We start from the raw sequence: 20,714 nt of genomic DNA, 5'->3' as shown, positions 1-20,714 counted from the left end.
ACGCTACTTTCATGTTGTCAATGGCAACCCCGATCTCCCTCTCTTCTCTGAAGTGTTAGTGCAGAAGACGCAGGAGTCCAAAGCAAAGCCCACAGCTGGTGAGCTCGGCTCTGCACAGCAGGCCTGTGAAAAATCCCTGTCACACTGTCCCCAACCAGGAAGTCCCAGGGAGGATTTCCTACCAGATCAGACACACCAGGTTCTCAGGACCCACACAGCCTAGCCTCTGGACAAGACTGAGGCCCCTGTAACCTCCATTTTGGAGAAGAACAAAATCCGTCTAGCTCCTCCAACTCAGACACAACCTCCCAGGCATCTGCAATACTGTTACATACTAATGATGTATTCCAGGTACAAGTGCAGCATCTGTTACCAGGTGACACCAGGGCCCTGAGCCAATTACCTTACTCATTTTTTCTCTCTCTAGGGACAGGTATATGTTTAATCTTTCATCTCTATTCAATTAGATGACTCTTGTCCCTGGGGAACCTTTACCCTATTAGATACATTCCTGAATCCCTTTTATGTGCAGTCATAAAAGTTGTACATGTTAAAGTCAAATTAATGTCTTTTAAGACATTAAGTACTTAAGAATGCCCTTGAGAACTATGACCCTCTCCTACTCAAAATGATCAAACTGTATAATTTATTATTGGAAAAAGGGAGGGACATTTTCTGTGACATCAACACTTTGACTCATCTTTACCTTAATCTAAGAAAGCATATTAATTTGGAGTAAGAATTTGCTGTCCAAGACTGTCACAAACAACCCTTCTGTGTACTGTATTGCTTATTTTAATGTTTATTTTAAAAATGCATTAGTTTTTAAAAAGTATCTGTTACTCAATTCCAGAAAGAATACCATTGTAAAATGAAACTGATCTTTTATTATAAAAGCAGGAAGTACATTACAGTTAATGTAAAAAAATAAGATAAGACCATAAGCTTAATCATATGAGTCATACATACCCAGAATGTAAAATAAAAGACTACAGAAAACCAGAAGATCAAAAGGAGAAATAATACCATTTGTATTACTACCTTTATACAACTACTTTTTACCATTTGGGTAATATTTTCTTCCTGATTTTCCTCCTTGTGCATGCAATCCCACTCTCCACTCACTCTAGGGAAGTCTTTAACTAAGAAGAATTAGTCATGCTAAAGTAGTATCTTTTCCTCTTAAAAATCAAATTAAATGAAGAGAATAAAACAAGTATTTTTATTAGTGTTTCAAGAAGACATTGGCCATTCTCCCGACTCACTTAAGGACAATATGGAGATGCACTGTATAGTAAACCACTCACATTTGAAAGTGAAGGAACACTAGACTCATAGATAGAGAACGGGATGATAGTGGTATGGGGTGGTATTAGGGGGTGGAGGGATTAAATAAAAAGGAAAAAGGACTCATTGACACAGACAACAGTGTGGTGTTTGCAGGGGCGGGGCCGGGGGAGGGTTGGAAGGTAAATGGTAATGGGAAAAACACAACAAAAACTTTCAATAAAAAAATGAAAATGAACGAACAGCTTAGGCATCCATGCCTATGTGCCTTCATCTATTCAACACCCATTGGAAAACAAACAAGGAAACAGAAAACCAAAAACATGTGCAGCTGTACACCAAATTCTGTGAGAGGCAATGACTTTAAAGCTGGAAGAGGAAACCATAAAGAAAGGCAATGGATTTTGATGAGTGCAGAGAAGAATCTGCTTTTGAATAGGTAGGCCTGGACAACGGGTGAATCAATAGGTAACACTAAAAAGGTATTTATGGAGTCAGATTTTGACTGGCCTTTCAAACCAATCCAGAGAATTTGGATTTTCCTGTAGACAATGGGAAACCATTGAAGGTTTTTACTACCTGAGTGACAAGATTAAATCAGTGACTAAGATAATGCCGAAAGCCCAGGAAGAGATGGAAGTAGGAAAGCAGGCGAGGAGAAAAACCAGTGACGCCAGCCTGAAGGAGGGCAGTGGGAACGAACAGACGGCAGTGGGAACGAACAGACAGCAATGGCGATGGGAGCCAGACCACACAGGGCGTGGCAGTGCATTAGAGGTGTGGAGGAGAAAGGGGCCACATGCACGAGGGGCCTCAAAAACTCAGACTACAGTAACCACGTAGGATGGTCTGAACATAAAAATTCCTAACTAAAAAGAGTCAGGGTGGGCAGTCACATTCTTGGCCTGCAGCTTCCTGGACAAAGGTCAATCTTTATCTTAAGTAAGCCTGTCTGTCCTCTTTTTGCAGCTTGACAACAGACCCTTGGAATGTCAGAGCAATCCCTCTTGTCCAGTCCCCTCAGGGCACAGTCTCCCACAGCACGAGGGCACAGAACCCCTCATCGTTACCTTCTTTCATTTCTGTGTGCTGCATTAATTATTAGCTATTCTGTACCCACCAATGTAAAATAAGTAGGTGTCTCTGTTTTACTCCTGATGTGATCGCAGAGATTTGCCTGCTTTGCTTTCTCCCACCTCCCTAATCTATCACCAATGGATTTCACATAACCAGTCTTTGAATCTCTGAGATAAAGCCTGTGCATGTGCATTCGTGGGAGAAACAAACTCTCCAGGTGAGTCTGGCCCAAATACCTGGCTAAGGATCCAAGACATAAAGCATGGCTCTCAAACTTTTTTACCTCAAAAGAACTCAGTAATTACAAAGAACTGGAGAATCAAGTACCACTCAAAGTGGTATAATCACAAAATATCAGGACTCACAATATACAGGTTTTAAAAAATATTTCTTTCGGCAAATATGAATGTTGGAAGGATCACTGAAAACCAACTACAACTCAAGACAGCCCTAGCTACAGACATTTCCAGAATGTCATGTATAATAGGAACTTTGTAATGTTCCAAAGCACCATGTGGCAGACTTTTTGGCAGAATAAATTAAAACTTTCCTTCCCCACTGTTAAACAAACTATCTCATTTTCATGTGTATGTGCCATATTTTAGTGAGTTTTAATAAATTTCTTAGCAGTTTCCTAGTAGGTCATTTTTGTTCAACCAAAAGTTGGGAGTCTTAATTTTTTTTACTTTGCAGAGGTATCCCTGTGGATCAGTAGATGTTTGAGAAATGGCTTAAGCTAGAAAGCCTGGAGAGGACATACCATCAATTTTCAAATGCACACTAGCCAGTCACACAGAGGTGGAAATCAGGCTGAAATCAGAACTAGGGGTAATAAAGGACTAAGGGAAGGATACAACTTTCAAGTCAATCATGGAGAAGAGCCTTTAAACAACCAGAGCCACCCCAAGTGGAGGGGACTAAAAGTGACTTCTAAAGGTTAAAGCCCTCGGGTTCTGACAATGAACAACCACGTGAACAATAAGAAGCTACCTTACCCAGGTAAGAAACTGGTCCTCATGGCAACACATTATATGCTATCATCTAAAACATGTCAAGAAAACATAGTTTAAGATACTTGATAGCTTACCCTTCTCTCCCCTCCTAGTCCCAAAACAAAGAAAAAATGAATGATGATGTAAGGCATTATGCTAATCTTTATTTCCCCTCCCTTCTGATTAGACATTCTACATTTTCAATGCTGGGATGTTTTGAATTCAGAACGACCCAAAGCATTATGGATTAGTGCCAATGATTCTTTTAAACATATCAGCGTGGAATGTTTTCGGAGCTACCAATTAAATAAAACCATGGGTAAAAATGTTATGTGATTTATATAAAGCAAATAAATCTATTTCATAATCACGTCATAAAATGTTTATTGTAACTAGCCACTCCTTATCTTATTTAGTCTATCACTATTAAAAATTAATCTATTTCAACTTATGGTGAAAAATTTTAAATATGTGAGGCAGCACATAGTTTTTCAAACTTCTTTTTAAGAGGATATAAGCAAAAAGCTTACAGAACACTCCTTAAAACCATCTATTTAAACCTAGAAAACTACATAACCAGTCATTTTTTTCCCACTACAGTCTCACAATGTTCCTTGACCTATTCTTAATATTGTCTTACTTTTATAGCCAGTACCAAGTGTTTCACACTCCTTTGTGGGGCCATTTTTCAAAAGAACATAAAGTTTCTGTCTTCACAAGAGTTCCAACTTACCAGACAAGAGAAAGCAAAAACAATTGTTCTGACAAGTGAATGCTTCTCAAATTTGACCTCAGCAAAATAAAAAGTTTGTTTCATTTGGGTCATTCTCCAAGTCAAAACTGCTGCTGTTAGCATCACAAATTCCAAGTACCCATTTACAAGACTAGATCTAAAAAGGGAGTAACCCATAGTTGACAAGGTCCTAGCAAGTGAAAAAGTCTCCTTATGATTAAGTACTAGTGCCAGGAAGCTAGTTATGAAACACCTTTAATCACGTCCTGTCACAAAGAGGGGTGCAAGCTGCAAACTTCAATGCCAACCCCAGGCCTGGATGGGGAGCTGTTGGCTTGCAACCCCAGGAGTTCCCCCAGGTGATTTTCGAAACTGGTCCCCATATGCAGAGGACTAGGAAACCAAAGAGGCAGGCCATTCAGTTGGTCAGTGGCAGTTTTAATAATCAAGGGGACTTACATATGAGACTTGTCTTGCAAGAAGACTCTTGTTGCAAGAAGAGAAGATCTCTGCACCCACCCACCAGAATCTCAAGAGTTTACATAGAGGCCTTACTGTGGTTCAGCCACATGTCCAGTCCAGACATTATTAATAAAATTATGTAGGTTTCAGGTGTACAATTCTATAATACATCACCTGTATATTGTATTTTGTGCTCACCAACAACTCTCCTTCCATCATATTTATCCCCCATTTACCCTCTTCTACCTGCTCCACCCCCTTTCCCTCTTGTGACCACCTTACTGTCACCTGTGTCTGTAATTTTTTTCTTTGCTTAATCCCTTGAACATTTTTCACCCAGCTCGCCTCCCCTTTCCTCTCTGACAGCCGTCAGTCTATTCTGCGTCTGAGTCTGTTTCTATGTCTGAGTCTGTTTCTATTTGCTAGTTTGCTTAGTTTAGTAGATTCCACACATAATAAAATCATGGTACCCAAGTAAATAGAGAAGTAACAACTGACAGCAAAGAAATACAAGGGATTGTAAGAAAATATGACAAACAACTGTACATCAACAAATTGGACAACCTGGACAGAATGGATCAATTCCTAGAAATGCTTACTCTTCCAAACTAAATCAAAGAATCTGAACAGACAGATTACAACAAGTGAAATGGAAGCAGTAATCAAAAAGCTCCCAACAAACAAAAGTCCTGGACCAGATGGTTTCACAGGTGAATTCTACAACATTCAAAGAACTTACACAGATCTTTCTCAAACTATTCAAAAAAATTCAAGGAAGGAAGACTCCCAAGCCCATTTTATGAGGCCAGCATTATCCTAATTCCAAAACCAGAAAAAGAAATTAAAGATAAAGAAAATTATAGGCCAATATTCCTGAAGAACATAGGAGCTAAAATCTTCAACATATATTAGCAAACCAGATCCAGCAATATATTAAACAGGTCATACACCATGATCAAATTGGATTTATTCAGGGATGCAAGGTTGGTACAATATCTGCAGATCAATAAACATGATACACCATATAAAAAATAAAGGATAAAAACCATATGATCATATTAATAGATGCAGAAAAGCATTTGATAAAACCCAGCACACATTTATAACAAAACTCTCAGCAAAGTGGGCTAGAGGGAACATACCTCAACATAATGAAGGCCACATATGACAAACCCATTGCCAGCATTGTACTCAATGGGCAAAAACTACAAGCGGTTCCTTTAAGATTAGGAACAAGAGAAGCATTGTCTGCTTTCATCACTCTTATCCAACTGTAAGTCCTAGCCACAGCAATCAGACAAGAAGAAATAAAAGGAAAACAAGAGGTTAAACTCTCATTATTTCCAGATACATGATACTGTATATAGAGAACCCTAAGGATTCCACCAAAAAACTACTAGAGGTGATAAATGAATTCAGTAAGGTAGCAGGATACGAAATTAATATCCAGAAATTAGCTGCATTTATACCCCAATAAGGACTGATTCTACTTTACACCGTTTATTACTTGCGACTGAAGATAAAGCAGAGCTTCTGAAAACGTTTCCAAATGTTCTTGGTACAGCTGGCCCCCACACTTTTTATAAGCCACATTTATATAACAATGTTTTCTTTTGCCAGGCTCTTTCAAGGGAGATTATAGGTTTCTAGAAGTGGAGTTGATGTCATGCATTTTCTTTTTTTCCCCTCTCACTACCTATACCTGAGTAGTGGTTCCGAGGTGATAAGGCTCTTCATGTTGTATCCACAGCACAGATTGCATGGGGACTGGAAGTAACCTTGGGAATTTAATTTTTTCCTTTCCCTCTTGATCCCATAGTCTATGGTGCAGACAATAAAAGTGGAATAAAAATGTATGTGCTAGGCACTGTTCTAAGGGCTTAACACATAATAAATGGTTCAATACTCACAACCTGCTAAAGTAGATTCCATGGTCATCATCACCATCCCCAATATTATTATCATCAGGTCCCAATTTAAAGATGAGAAAAATGAAGCAGATGGGCACCAATGAACCTGTTAGTGAGAGGGTCACTCAGCTCTTAAGCGGTGGATCCAGGATTTGAACACAGCTACTCCGCTTCCAGAGTCCACGGGGTTAACTGTTATATTACAATACCACAGTGAACACTCACAACACTTGTGAACAGATGAAAAATCAAGGCAAAGAAGGGTCCAAAAGTTAGCAGGAAGTCAAAGAGATAAATACCTCCCTCACCACACTGAGCAGGAGCCCTCTCTCTTTAGTTTTCTTTTTGAAAAAAAGTTTTATGTAAGCACAACACATACAAAAAGCTGCACAAATCAAGCAAACATCATGAAATAATACCACATGATCACACCTCCCACATGTAATACCACATGTAACTACCTCCCAGACCAAAGAAACTGAACATTACCAGCCTTCTACGAGCCTACCTGGTATCCTCACCAGCACTCTCTCCCTCCCTGAGAGTAACCATTACTTGACTTCTAGCATCATTTATTAATGTTTAACTTCATACAAATAGAATCATGCAGTATATATTCTCTGTATCTGGGTTCTTTTGCTCAATTTATGTGCATTTTTATTTAGTTATATATATCTCACCTAACTGCACGTAGTATATGTTTCACTTGTTATTTTAAAATGGATAAACTTAAATGACAGCCACAGACTGTCAGCAAGTTCACGAGCGCACTAGAGAGTGAAGACACGCATATGTATTTGAGAGGAGAAAAAGCCTTCCAGTAATGTATTGAAATTTCACTGAATCCATGGATCCTTTTGATTATCACAATGCAGAGTAGTAGCTACCTTCTCAGTGACAAGTCCAGGTTCTGTCATTTTTTAAAAACTGTGTGTCTTTGGGTAAGTTGCTTCATCATCCAAATGTTGCTGGGAGGAGTTAGAGAAATGTAAAGGCATTCTGTAAACTGTAAAAAAGGCTACGCATATTTCAGGTGGTGTTCTGATGTTGAGGTTCATCTTGGCAGCCTCAGATGATGATTCTTTAATTGCTCAGGATGGAGTCAAGCTTCCATGGATGGAAGCTTCCTCACGCAGGCCAAGGAGGACCATATGTACATATATACTTGCGGGGGGGGGGGGGGGGGCAGAAAGGTAGGCAATGCTGGGCACTGCCTAAGATTAGACAGAGTAGTTGCAGATGTTCTTGGATCTTGCTGGATCCATCCAGGGTAGGTCCCTGCAGAAGCTAGAATTTCCAGAGTTAGGAAATTGGGTTTCCAGAGTTACTCCTCTTTCTTCTCTAGTTGTTATAGAGACCAATCCCAGTCCTTTCATCCTCTCTGGTACCAGAACATTTCCCCAGCACAGGCAGAATGGAAGGGGCTTACCCCAAATGCCAGTGACAGTGCTGGGGGACAGGGGTGGTAATAAAAAGAAAAGCACGGAGGGTCTGGCATCCTCCATGGCAGAGGAGGAACCAAGCCAGGGGACAAAGGCGAAATTCAGCCAATTTGGCCTCAGTTTCAGCCCGACCTTTGGCTGCCAATAGGTGCTGCAGGTGACATGGCTGGGCTGCAGGAGGATGCTGGGAGAGGGGACCAGCACTGTGGGCACCTCTAGACACCCAGGGAGAATTCTGGGACCCCGAGGCAGGGATCTCAGGAGCCCTCTTGCCTTCTCCTTCCCTTTCTCCCTGGGACCACTGACCTCCACAAACATAAAGAGGTAGGTACAGGTGCTTCTCTTGATTTAGATGGTGATGGATGGAAAATACAATATTTCGTAGACTAAACTAGTTGTTAGATCTGCTCCCAGCTATGGAGTTAGCATACTAGAGGCCACAGAAATCATTCTGGAGCAGAAGTTATTTGCAACTAGTAATCATGCTGGATAAAAGGCTAATATCCTTATAATGTCCTAAGAGTAAACAAATAGCTCATTAGGAAAGACCAGGCACAGATAATTCACAAGAACAAATGGAAAATGACTAAATTTCCTGAGTCTTACTAGAAATAAATTAGATTAAAGCAGTGGGATATCATTTTTTATCTTATTAAAGTTTTTAAAAATGTGCTCATCTGCAATGCTAAGAAGGGCGAAAACTCTCCTTCCCTGATGGAGTATAAATTCATCTCTTCTAGACAGCAAACCTTGAAGAGTCATTCCTTGGATGTTACAGTTTCTACTTATATTTAAAAAGTTACCAGATAAGTGAAAAGATTAATATCCAAGGATGTTCAGAGGACTATTTCTAGTAGTAAAATACCAGAAACTTAACACGCTCAACATTAGGGACTGGTACCCTAAATTAATTTAAGCCCAAACAATAAAATACTAAGTAGCCACTAACAATTATATTTATGGAGAGGTTTTAGTGACATGAAACAAGTTTATAAGGTAAAGAAGAAAAAAGAGAACCATAAAAACTTGATAGCATGTAAAATGAGCGTTAAGTGCCTGGCACAGTCCACCCCTGGCCGGTCACAGGGAGCTCCCTGATGGGGACACTCACTGAGGTGAGGGATCAGGCCGAGAGAAAGGCGGCAAAATAACTGTGGCAGCCTCTGGACAAGAATTAGGGGCATTTTCTTTTCTTAACCTTTCTATTTTTAAGGTTTTCATTTCTTTTTATTGTATTATTTATTTTTATAGAATTAGAAAACTTAAAGCTAATAAACAAAACAATAAAAAAGTACTTTTTAATTCTTCACATGTCAGCAGAAGCTGACATCTAAGAATAGGGACATCCCCAAACCACACCTACTTTTCTCAGTCAACTGAGGTGGTTATTTACCAGTAGCTCCGAAAACCTGCATGGAGGAAAGCCTGGCCGCAGGTGGTGCCAGGTGGCAACAAACTCCCAGTGTCTAAGACCGAGTTCGGTGTGTGAAGCTCAACGAGGAAACAGACGAGGTATACTCTGTAAGAAGTGTTCCAAATCTGTGTGTCATGGTTTGCCTGAGATGATACTGGAAGTTGTTATGATAGAAGCATCCAAGGTGGCATGGCTTTCTCCATCTGTAATGGTGTTGAGAGATACTGAACGAACAATACTCAGAAAATAATATTTCTTAATGAGTGGAATATTTATTTACACAGTTCCATGTGCATTACAAGGTTCATAGGTGTTTTTTGTAGTTATTCTAGCCTTGAGAGTTCAGGATCCACTCAGTGAAAAATTAGAAGACGAGAGACACTTGGGAGACACTTGCGAGTGTAAGCAGGCAAGGTACCTCGCATGTTTGCAGCACTGCCGCGTTTTCAAGTGCATTGTTTTATCAACTGAATATTTATTCCTATTCAAATAAGGGAATGATCTAGGCCCAAATGAGCAAGATTGAAGTAAGGCCTGAGGCATATTTTTCTTCTTGTTATGTCCACATGCAAATTCCAGCTTGCTTAAGCACACTGTGCCTCATTTCCCGTTGTATAAAATTGAAAAAATAATACATCAAAGGATGGTTGGAAGGACTTAACAGTTACCATATGTAAAACATTTTAAAAGAATGCCTGCAATCAGTAAACAACAATGTAAGCATCAACTATTAGTATCATCACTCCAGAATAGAAATCCACCATATCAAGATCTTTGTCTGTTGAGTGCAAGCTGCGAACCGAAGTATCGCAGGTTTGATTCCCAGTCAAGGCACATGCCTGGGTTGTAGGTCATGGCCTCCAGCAACCGCATATTGATGTTTCTCTCTCTCTCTCTTTCTCCCTCCCTTCTCTCTCTAAAAATAGATAAATAAAAATCTTTTAAAAAACTGTAAAAAAAAGATCTTTCTCTGTCAAAAAGTCATGAAATTGAGAAGAAACTATAGATTTTGATTTTTTAAAAGATTTTATTTATTTTATTTTTAGACAGAGGGGAAGGAAGGGAGAAAGAGAGGGAGAGAAAACATCAGTGTGTGGTTGCCTCTCATGTGACCACTACTGGGGACCTGACCTGCAAACCAGACATGTGTCCTGACTGGGAATTGAACCAATGACCCCTTGGTTAGCAGGCTGGGTGCTCAATCCACTGAGCAACACCAGCCAGGCTGAGATTTTGATATTTAAAGTACCTTTTATTGAGCATCCTACCCTCTTATTGTAATGATAACCACTGATAGTCTAGCTTTTAAATGCTTAAGGTGCCAATGCACTTCAATAAGTTTCACTCATTTGTTTTTCCATCAAGCCTCCTAAAACAAGATCAAGAAATGATCAGTTCAAAGCACTGAATTCCACTGAACTCACTTCACTGAAGAAGTCTACTAAACTAGTCAGAGTGAGCTTAGTATTTTAATACCACTTCTATGAATAGGAGGAGCTAAGGAAGTGGGCCTAAAACACAGGAAATGTTATTAATAATTGCCATAAATCAAAAGTATTAAATGATCAATTTTTACAGCTTTCAAAGACATTAAAACTATATAATTCAGTTTTTTAAGATTGACAAAAATGTCAATTAAATTAGGACATACTTTGCAGGAAATTTTAGAACAAGATACTCTTCTAATAATAGCAAGAAGTAGACAAGGAATGATCTTTGATGGGATATCTGTTATTTTTTTTAAAGTCACTTTAACATATATTTATGTATATGTACATGTATGTGTGTACACATACATACATTTTTCTAGGTAAATAACTGTACTCTACTAATAAAGGTAAATGAAATGAAGGGAGGGAGAAAGAGAGAGAGAGAGAAACATGGATTTCACTCATCTTTTCAGAGTCTTCAAAGAACAATCTTGTATACTGTCCATTAAGAGTTAACAAATAGTCAGTTCCAAAGAATTCAGCCTCAGAACTCAAGGGATCATTTAAAAAGAGAAAACTAGCCCCAAGGATAAGTGTTAATAAAATTAAGAGTTGAGATAGAATACCTGGAAATTATCTTTAAGAAATCAGAGTCATACTTATTCCACTTAAAATATGCAATCATAAATCTGATTAAAAACATAGGGGTTCCCTTTCCCAAAATACATTGTATCAATGATAATTCTCCTTATAAAACTGCAAATACAAACTCTTCTACAAAAACTTTAGAAAACACTAAAATATGAAATTCTGAAGGAAATGGAATAAAAGCATTAGAAAATCATGCATATCTATTGAACAAAATTGCTTCACGTCAGCCTGTCTTATTTATCTCAGCAAAGATAAGTCTTGATCTTTTTTCACGTGTGTGTGTGTGTGTGTGTGTGTGTGCTTGGCTGACAATCTTAGAATTAAATTTCAGAAAATTCAGAGTAGGTGACTAAATAAAATTTTCCTAAACTTACTCATCATTCCAGTACAGTATAGTAGGATAAAGAACCTCAAAACTAAAAACCATGAGGACTCAATGTAAAAATGAATCATGATAAATACATAATCTTGAACTTAGATGAATTACATGGACCTGCACTTTGGGGTGGTTTTTGCTCAGTAGACTTAAAATTACAAATTTATTTTCTACTCTAGGACAATACTTTTTTTTAAAACAGTATTCTTTTTTTTAAGATTTTATTCATTTATTTTTTAGAGAGGGAAGGGAGGGAGAAAGAGAGAGAGAGAGAAACATCAACGTGCGGTTCCTGGGAGTTATGGCCTGCAATCCAGGCACGTGCCCTTGCTGGGAATCGAACCTGCGACACTTTGGTTCGCAGCCCGTGCTCAATCCACTGAGCTATGCCAGCCAGGGCTTAGGACAATACTTTTTATAAATAAGATTAATCTATCTGTAAAATAAATTACTGTGAGTTAAATATAATCATTAAGAATGCTGTTTTTAAAAAATTCTGAGTAGCCATGCCAACATTGCACATTTGTACCTGCCTGAATACACACACAATCAGAATCTGGATAAGGAAAGCTATCATGTCTTAACATTTCAATAAAGCTATGTTAGACTTTCATGCAGATTTCCCAAGAAGTATTATCTGTGGTATAGGTAACTATTCTAGGTAAACTTTTCATCTACTCTCCTAACAGGGATAAATAGGAAAGTAAATGGGAGCAGGTGGATTTGAAGCTAAGAACTAGAGAAGGTAAAGAACTAAGGCAAATTTCGCAGAGTGTTGTTGTCTGGTTCTTATTAATCAAGGGCAGCTTGGCTCACCTGTGTCCACACATAACACATTAAGTGGGTCGTTGAAACAATTTTTAGATAACTCGTCTCAGAAAACACTTGGACCTAAAATATCCATCTCACTGAAACAAAGATGGATTCTGAATAGTGCTACACCCCTTTATTTCACTTTGTTGGCTGAAGACTGGTTATAATGGAGATTTTATGCCCTCCCAAATATTTTGAAGTCTTCATACCCCTCACATTTCTTCCACTGTCTAACTTGAAAGATTCTGTTTGAAGGAAGTATGCAAAGTAACTCTTAGATCTGAAGTGAGTTGACTTTGGAGTTAAATTCCAATGTGACACTGACACCTAATATTAGCATTATCATCTCACATTAAAAGCAACAAGCAGGCTTCTCTACACCACAAAAGTTAACTCCCAATTTAACAAAGGCCTTATGTAAAAATTTTACCATCATACACTATTTATAGTTAATACAAATAAGAGATGAATAATATAATTAAAGAATTTGTATTATACCTGGGAATCCTTAAAAAAACCCTGCATAAATATAAATCAATTATCTTTAAAGATACATGAAAGTTTTCAGATAAAAATTTCCAAACAAGATTTTATTCTTTTTTAGGATAAAATAGATCATATTTTTCTTTTGTATACATTTTCTCAGTCTTCTCATTCTTAATTTAGTTCATGTTAGGCCAGTATTCATTCCAGTGCTTTCTAAAGTTTATTGAATAACAGATTAAGTTCTTTACACTTAGGACTTTAAAGTCTTAAAGCTAATATGAACTGCGATTCTCCAAAATAAGTGGCTAGCAACATACTGAGTACAATGTAGACACAGTACTTTCCTAGAGAGCTGACTACATTTGTTTTTGCTGTAGTGTCACTGATTAAATGAGACTCTGCGGCTTTTTCTGTTTCATGATCCCAGATTGCATTATTTTCCAGGCATTTTTCTTAAAAATGCATACAGCAGGCCACAGGAGGATTTTAGGGATCAATGCAAAGCAACTGGCATTACAGGAAAAACAGCCTGCAATTTAAAGTTTGATAAACATTATGATTATGTATTTTTGAGTAAGATATTATTAATACAGGCTTATAATGCTTTTGTGTTTTACTACAGAAATTGTATGCCATGTTACTTTCTAAACCTCAAATATAAAAACTTATAGGTATACAATTCTCTTAAATAATGTTTCTTATAATTTTTTTCTTAGTAAAAACAAATTTGTGGGTAAAAGTTTCCTTACACAAAGTATTCAATTCTAAAAATCCCTACTATTTTATAGACCTTATAATACAGACCACAAAAAAATTAAAGCCCTTAAAATATCACTGGAGGTGGGAGGGGAAAACAGTCAGAAAAGAAATACAAAGCATTGCAAGGCTGGATGTAGAGGAAGCCAGAGGAGAGCTGGGGAGGATTTCAGGAGGTTCTAGGCAAGCCCTGTGATGACGTCACCTCGCATACATAATGTTGCAGCAGTCAGCACAGGCCTCTTGCTTTCCTATTGGTGAACACCCTGTCAGCCGACATCAGAAGATAATCATCATTGGCCAGACATTTACAACTGAACAAGAAGCATCCACTGCTGTGAGCACAGACCTGGCAGGCTGCTGAAAAGGGAAGGCAGTGCCCAGCTGCCTTTCTCACTCAATGAATTTTATGTCACCTTACCAATCACTAGGTGATTTTGCTCCTTGCTAGGAGCCTTTATAAATTAAGTCCACTATTAGTGAGAATAGCAGGTAAAGGCCAGACATCTCAGAAAAGAACAAAATGTCTCTTCAATGTTGTAAAATCACAACTCAAAAATGCTACTGAGCTAAAAAAGCAGGCATTTTCTTCTACCTCATGTAATTAACTCTCATTTACCAGATAACATTACCCCAGATATTTTTAATTTGACATGAACTTTCAAGATGAGGCCCAGGATGACTATCCAAGGCATTCCTCTTGCATTTCAGCTGCTCTTCTAATTTGTTACAGGTAAAAACTATTTGCTAAAACAAAAACTCTATATATCCTGTGTCTAGAAATAATATGAATATAGGGTTAATCATTCACCAAAGTAGTAATAAATTTGACAAACTTGCCTCAGCTGGACTCTTTAGTGTTTATACAACACCCCTCCAAAATAAGGGCCCTATTCCATTAATATGTAATAAGGTAAGGAATATGGATTATAGAACATGTTTAATAAGCTACTTTACTTAAGGTCCTCTTAAATGACAGTAGGCACTAGACAGCATACTAACAAAACAGCATTCCTGGCAGGCCTCAAAAATTCTTCAAAAGACGGCATAGCTCATTTCTGAGATAAATTATAATTCTCTAAATTAACAAGTTTTGTTTGAGGCTATGTCTAGAGGATTTTTAAAGGACAACTGCAGATGATTTCTCAAAAGACATGGCAGAAGCTTCACAACATTGTGTTTTCCTCCAAAAGCTATTGCGAACCATTTTAAGTTAAGGAGTCTGGAAAAGTTAAGGCCCTGTGGTTTCCTAAGCTTCCCCTGCCCCCAAAGGGTCTAAGCCTTAGTTATGGAGCTCCCTTGTGCTGTTAACAAGGAAAACAGAAAGAAAATCTTCATTGTCTTATACACTTGGTTCAAGACTTTTTGCTGTTGGGGTTATGGGAGGGAGGTTTATAAAACTGGGCACACACTCTCTGGAATATAAGAAAAAAGCAAGAAAATTAGGGTCAGGAAGACGTGCATGGAAGAGGTAACAGTCAGCAGAGGTTTTGTTTTGTTTTGACTGCAATCAGCAAGCCAAGAAGAACATAAAATCAACAAAAAGAGAAAAAGCAGGGAGGAGAAAATCCCTGTATGGGCCACTGACAGAGTATGCAAATGCAGGGGAAGACCAAATATGTTAAGCTTCACATGTTAACAGGTAGTGCCTGCAATAAAGAGGACACCGATCATTTCATAACTCACTGGACAAGCATGTTTCCCAGCATCTGCCATGTACAAAGCCTTTTTTGAGGCGCTCTGGGTAATCTAGAGTGGAATGAGACCAGACCTATACCCTAAGGAGCTGATGGTCTGGTAGGAGGCACAGACCTATCTGCACATATTCGTGTAGATAAAAATATATAAGCCAGGAAAGAGACTGCCAGAAGAAAAGTACAGATAAGGAGCCAAAGCAAACAGCGGTCTGAGCCGAAAAGGCGAAGCTGAATTGGCGCATTTTTGCCAATTTCAGTCCCATGAGGATTAGGCCCTGTCTGGCTCAGTGTGTACTTGTTGAGTGAATGCAGAAAAGACGCGGGAAATGGTACCTGAAGGAGGCACAGAAAGTGACCCCAGAGAACGGCAAAAGTGAAAGAGAGGCAGTCTTGGCGGCGGCGCTGGCGGGAGAGGGCTGGCGGACAGTGATTGGGGGCAGCCGGCGCGAGGGGAAGCCGGCTCCAGAAGGGCAGGTTCAACCCGGGCGCAACAAGTCGGAGGCACGCCGACCTTAGAAAACGCAGAGCGCAAAGGGATACTGGGGAGCGGTGGGGGCAGATGGACTCCAGTTGTGTGGCAGGAGATACAGCAAACAACTGCAGGAAAGATCGCAGCCCTCCGCGGCCGCCGCCCCCAACCAGCCTCCCGCGCCACTCCCCACGCGGGAAGAGGAGGAAGTGCATCTGGATGGAGAAGGTCCCCGCGTGAGGGGCTCGGCTTTCCCCAGAGCCGAGGCCTTTCAAGTCTAGACTGATAGGGGATCAAGCCTCGCGGGTACAGCCTCCTTCCACCACTACCCACCCCTGGCGCTCTCAGCCTCCGAGGCCCAGGATGGACCCCAGCCCCGCGCCCCAGCTCCCGCCTCACTTCCCAGCCTTCCGAGAGGATCGCCAGCCCCTCCCGGCTTCCGGCTTTGGCCCCGCGGGGGCCTCCAGCGCCCCGCGCTCCCCGGCGCCGCAAACCGCCCGCCGGCCTGCCTGCCGAGCGGGAGGAAGCGAGAGAGGTGGCCAAATCACCCGAGGCCAGTCGCTACTACTGGGGACCGGAGGAAAGGAAGTTGAACCCCCTCCGAGCTCCGGCCCGCGGAAGCCCTCCTAGTGCGTTAACCCGCCCTGGCCCCCAGCGCGCCGGCGTCTCCGGTTTCGCACAGCCCCGATGGGGGAGGGAAGGCAGGTCGTGAGGGCGCGGGGCACACGGTGGGCGGGGTCCCCCTGCGCCCTCGAGTCCCCTTGTTCCGAACTCCCCACCTCTTCCAACACCCGAGAGGCATCAGGCCACTGCCCAGTTGCAAGTGCGTCGGGCTACTACCTTACTGATGGCCAGAGCCGGGGTTTAGGGGAGGGAGGGAATGTCCGCCACAGCAACTCAGCCTACAAGGAAGAACCAGACGAGCACGCCCTAGCCCTACTCTGTTACATATTGCAAGGTGACACAGGATTGCCTCCCACACAGGGATTTTTTTAAAATCCGGTGGAGGGAACACAGTAGAGAAGTAAGATGCTTTCCCCGATTAGAAGTTTGTCTGGGGATGAGTCCCCAAGGACTCTGCGGACGCAGATTTTAATGTCTCAACTCCACTCAGCAGCCTCCCAGGGAATTAGACCTGAGTGTGTCCAAAAGGCGTTTCCGTAAAACAAACTTAATGCCGTGGCTCCACTCGCTTGGGTTCATTCATTTTTCTGTTTTCATTGTCCCCTCCCCCAACCCCCGCCTCTTTATGAAACCGGAAAGGATCCGCGTGGGCAAAGGGGTCCAGGAAAGGAGGAATGCGGCTGGGGAGCACAGAGAGGGCAGAGAAGTGGAGACCTGCAAGGAGAAAGGAAGGACAAGAGGGATGGGGAGAGGGAGAAAACTAGAGAGCCGAGGTCAGCGGATGGGAGAGGGTTAAACTGAGCCGCAGACCAGGTTCTCCTCCACAGCCTAGCACACACCGCTTGCGGGAGGCCAAGCAAGAAAACCCCACTGTAGGTGAAAGCCAGGAGGCAGCACAGGTAGGGAACCTGCACTGTGGCATCTCTCGCTCCTTCCCTGCCACGCAAACACCTCTATGTACATACAAACATATATACAGTATATACGTCCCGTGTTATATAATCTGTGTTAAAGATGCAAGTGTAGCCGCGGTTCGCACAGGGGCATCCAAACCTACACGCTTCATGGACCCCCTGCTCCCAGCGGCCGGCTCTCTGCGGCCCGCGATTCCCCGCTCCATTCACACCCAGGCGGGGAAGAGACGTTAAGGTGCACGGGGAAGACACGCAGGGCTCCGAGACACCGATCCCGTGAAAGCATCACCTACCAGTTTTCCTGCATCCACTGGATGGCTTCATTCCCGTTGAACTGCTTTTCGAATTCATATTCTTGTAAAGTCAACACTGACATGTTCATTGGGGCTGATCTTCGGAGACGCTATGTGTTCTCTACACAAAATAAAATAATCTGTAAAGCACTAGGTTTCGAGTGATTGTTTCCCCCACCCGCCCCCCAGGTCTCCCCCTCGCCGCTGGGTCGCGGCGATCGGCCTCTCCCAGCCTCTCAGCTACATCCAGGGCTGAGCATTGCCTGCGCTTTGCTCGCAGCTCCTCGTCGTGGGGCTCTCCTCCTCCCGGCGTCCGCATCCACCGTAGGAGGAAATGAATGCCTTGCGGTCTTAGTGCCCGCACGTTTGTCCATCACCCTTTTTACTTGTCTACAGGGAATCTCCTCCCCCTCGTGCGATTGGAAAAATTAACCCTTTGGGAGGGAGAGGGAGAGCGAGAGCGCGCGAGACCTCTCCAGCCTGGGGGCGTTTTCCCTACGCGAAGGTGACTAGGGGAGTGGAGGGAGGACGAGAAGAGGGAGGAAGTGTTCTCGAGGTCAGCTACAGCCCCCTGTACCGACCTCGTGGGCCGCCTAGCCTGGTCTCTCCGCGTGGTTTCGGCGTGCGGGGCTCAGCCCTGAGGCGTGCGTACCCGCGAGCTTGGCAAATAGACGACAGGAAATAGTAAAACCTGCCAGCTGTCTTGTAAGAACTCCAGGCAAATTTGAACCGAGATTACACGTGAAGAAAACGCACTTCCCACCTCTTTGCCCTCGCGGTACCCTCCAGAGCTATGGGTTTGACTCACTTAAACCTGGGGGCTGGGCGGTCGGCAGAACTCCTAAATGACTTGCCGGCTGGGGATGCTGAGGATAGGACGAGGATGGTGGAAAATCGAACGTGAACAGTGGCCTGACGAGGGAGAAAAATTAGGTGGAGAGTTTTGGGGATGGGGAGGGGTAGAGGTAATGAACTGAGACAAAGGGGGAAGGAAGTTAGCTGATAGGAAAACTGGATTAACCGGTCCAATGCAGAAACTTTATTTGTATCCATGAGAAATTTCGCTTTATTGTGCTGGTAGGTGGAACAAAATTATTGGAGGAGAGTGCTAAATGCCATGTTGAACCCTACCGACTCCCCAGTCTCACAGCAGTGTTTTAGCCCCCGCTTCTACACACATCCTTCTTTCTTTTCTCAGAGGAAAAAGTATTTTCTACTTGGTCCATCCGTCCACTCATTCCCCACAAGGTAGGAAAAATGAAATATGAGACATGGAGCATCTAATAATATAACCTATGGATGTAATTTTAAGCTTAAAATACAACAATAAGGAACCTCTGCTTTAAAAATTAGATGATATTAGAACCAGGAAGAAATTTCTTTCTCTTGTACGTGGCTCCCTACCTCCCCCATAGTCCAAAAACAAGGTATTTTCATTCAAAGTGAGCGCCTGGAAACCACTGAAAACTGGGAACTAGGAGAAACATCGCTGTCAAGGAGGAAAGTGTAATAAGAAATTAAAGAAGGAGTTTTAAAAATCCACTACACGATTATATAATTAAATCACTAGGCTGGTTGATGATTAGGAAATTGATTTATAAGTTGACATTCTCAAAGATTCCATGTACAGAATTTTTAAGAGTTGTCATTCTAGAGAATTCTGCAGATGGAATTCTCAGTGAAGGTAAAATTCAGGCCAAAAGACTTGGTCCCATTGGGCTGTAAGGTGGATGTGGCCTGATGCTGTAAGAACTTTGGCACAGTATTTGGGCCTGTGAGCTGTGGATAGTTATAAAGTGAATGCAAGATTGATTTAAAAATTATGAAAGAAAGAAGAGAAAAAAATCCAGCAATTTACTATATGTTGCAAGGATAAATCCTACTTTTGCTTTAAAGGATTCGATTTTTTTAACCTTTGTATTCTATATTGCTAGTCATCACATCAATTTCAAACTAGTCTGCGAAATTCTCACTTATTTTTCATGTTTCCTATTCAAATATTGTCTAGTTGCCAATTTGTTTTCCAAAGATGGAATTGGGGTTATGTTAAAAACAAATATCTCATTTGTTCTTTTTTTTTTAAGACTTTATTTTGTTTAGAGAGTGGAATGGAGGGAGAAAGAGAGGGAGAGAAACATCAATGTGTGGTTGTTTTTCACATGCCCCCTACTGGAGACCTGGCCCACAACCCAGGTATATGTCCTAGACTGGAAATCCAACCAGCTACCCTTCAGTTCACAAGCCAGCACTCAATCCACTGAGTCACACCAGCCAAGGACTGATTTGTTCTTAATAGTTTCTAAAAGGAAATTATTTGAAAGTGGGAGATACATTCCCATTTCTTAACCCTTAAAACGAACAGTTACAAAATATGGTAAATGCTTGATCATAGTAAGGGCTGTTGAGAGTACTCAGAACAGGTACTGTCCTTGGCAGTGAAAACTGGTAACAATCTAGAAAGCAATTCAGCAGCCTGTATGGTCATTTTCAATTCGCTTATCATTGACCACTCATTCACCAGATATTCCTGGAGCCTGTGCTCTTCTGAGCTCCTGGGACTCTGTAGGGAAGAAGAGAGACAGGGATCCGGCTCTCTTGGAGCTTGCATTCCAGAAAGGAAGACAAAATGACTTACTAGAAAGTGAAGTGCTAAGATTAAAATTAAACCACTTGATGTGAAAGGGTTCGTGTGCCCATTTAAACCCTGAAGGCCTCACTGAGGTGGCTCTAAGTTAAAAATACATTGACAAAGAGTCAGCCATCTGCTTCAGGGTTATAAGAAGCAAGAGCAAGTCGAAAAGCCCTGGGGTAAGGCCTGAGATTGCACAATTGAGAGCAAATAGCTTGCAACTGATAGGTTGGAGAGGCAAGGAGCCAAGTCTGTACAG

The 20,714-nt window shown here is 41.5% G+C and overlaps 1 protein-coding gene across 1 annotated transcript in view; it reads right to left on the bottom strand.

Annotated features, from left to right (window-relative positions):
* The window catches only part of ELOVL6 (ELOVL fatty acid elongase 6), a 127,260-nt gene extending 109,048 nt beyond the window's left edge, over window positions 1-18,212 (bottom strand). Inside the window, exons 1-2 of the mRNA XM_028507360.2 lie at window positions 18,090-18,212; window positions 17,827-17,947 (exon numbers count right to left, since the gene is read on the bottom strand). Of these exons, the coding sequence (XP_028363161.1) occupies window positions 17,827-17,915 (89 nt within the window). The 5' untranslated portion in view covers window positions 17,916-17,947; window positions 18,090-18,212. The remainder of the gene's footprint in view (window positions 1-17,826; window positions 17,948-18,089) is intronic.
* Window positions 18,213-20,714: the final 2,502 nt, after the last annotated feature.

This window comes from Phyllostomus discolor, chromosome 1 (genome assembly GCF_004126475.2).
Source record: "Phyllostomus discolor isolate MPI-MPIP mPhyDis1 chromosome 1, mPhyDis1.pri.v3, whole genome shotgun sequence".
Taxonomy (NCBI): Eukaryota; Metazoa; Chordata; class Mammalia; order Chiroptera; family Phyllostomidae; genus Phyllostomus; species Phyllostomus discolor.
This window is presented reverse-complemented; position numbering and strand designations above follow the sequence as displayed.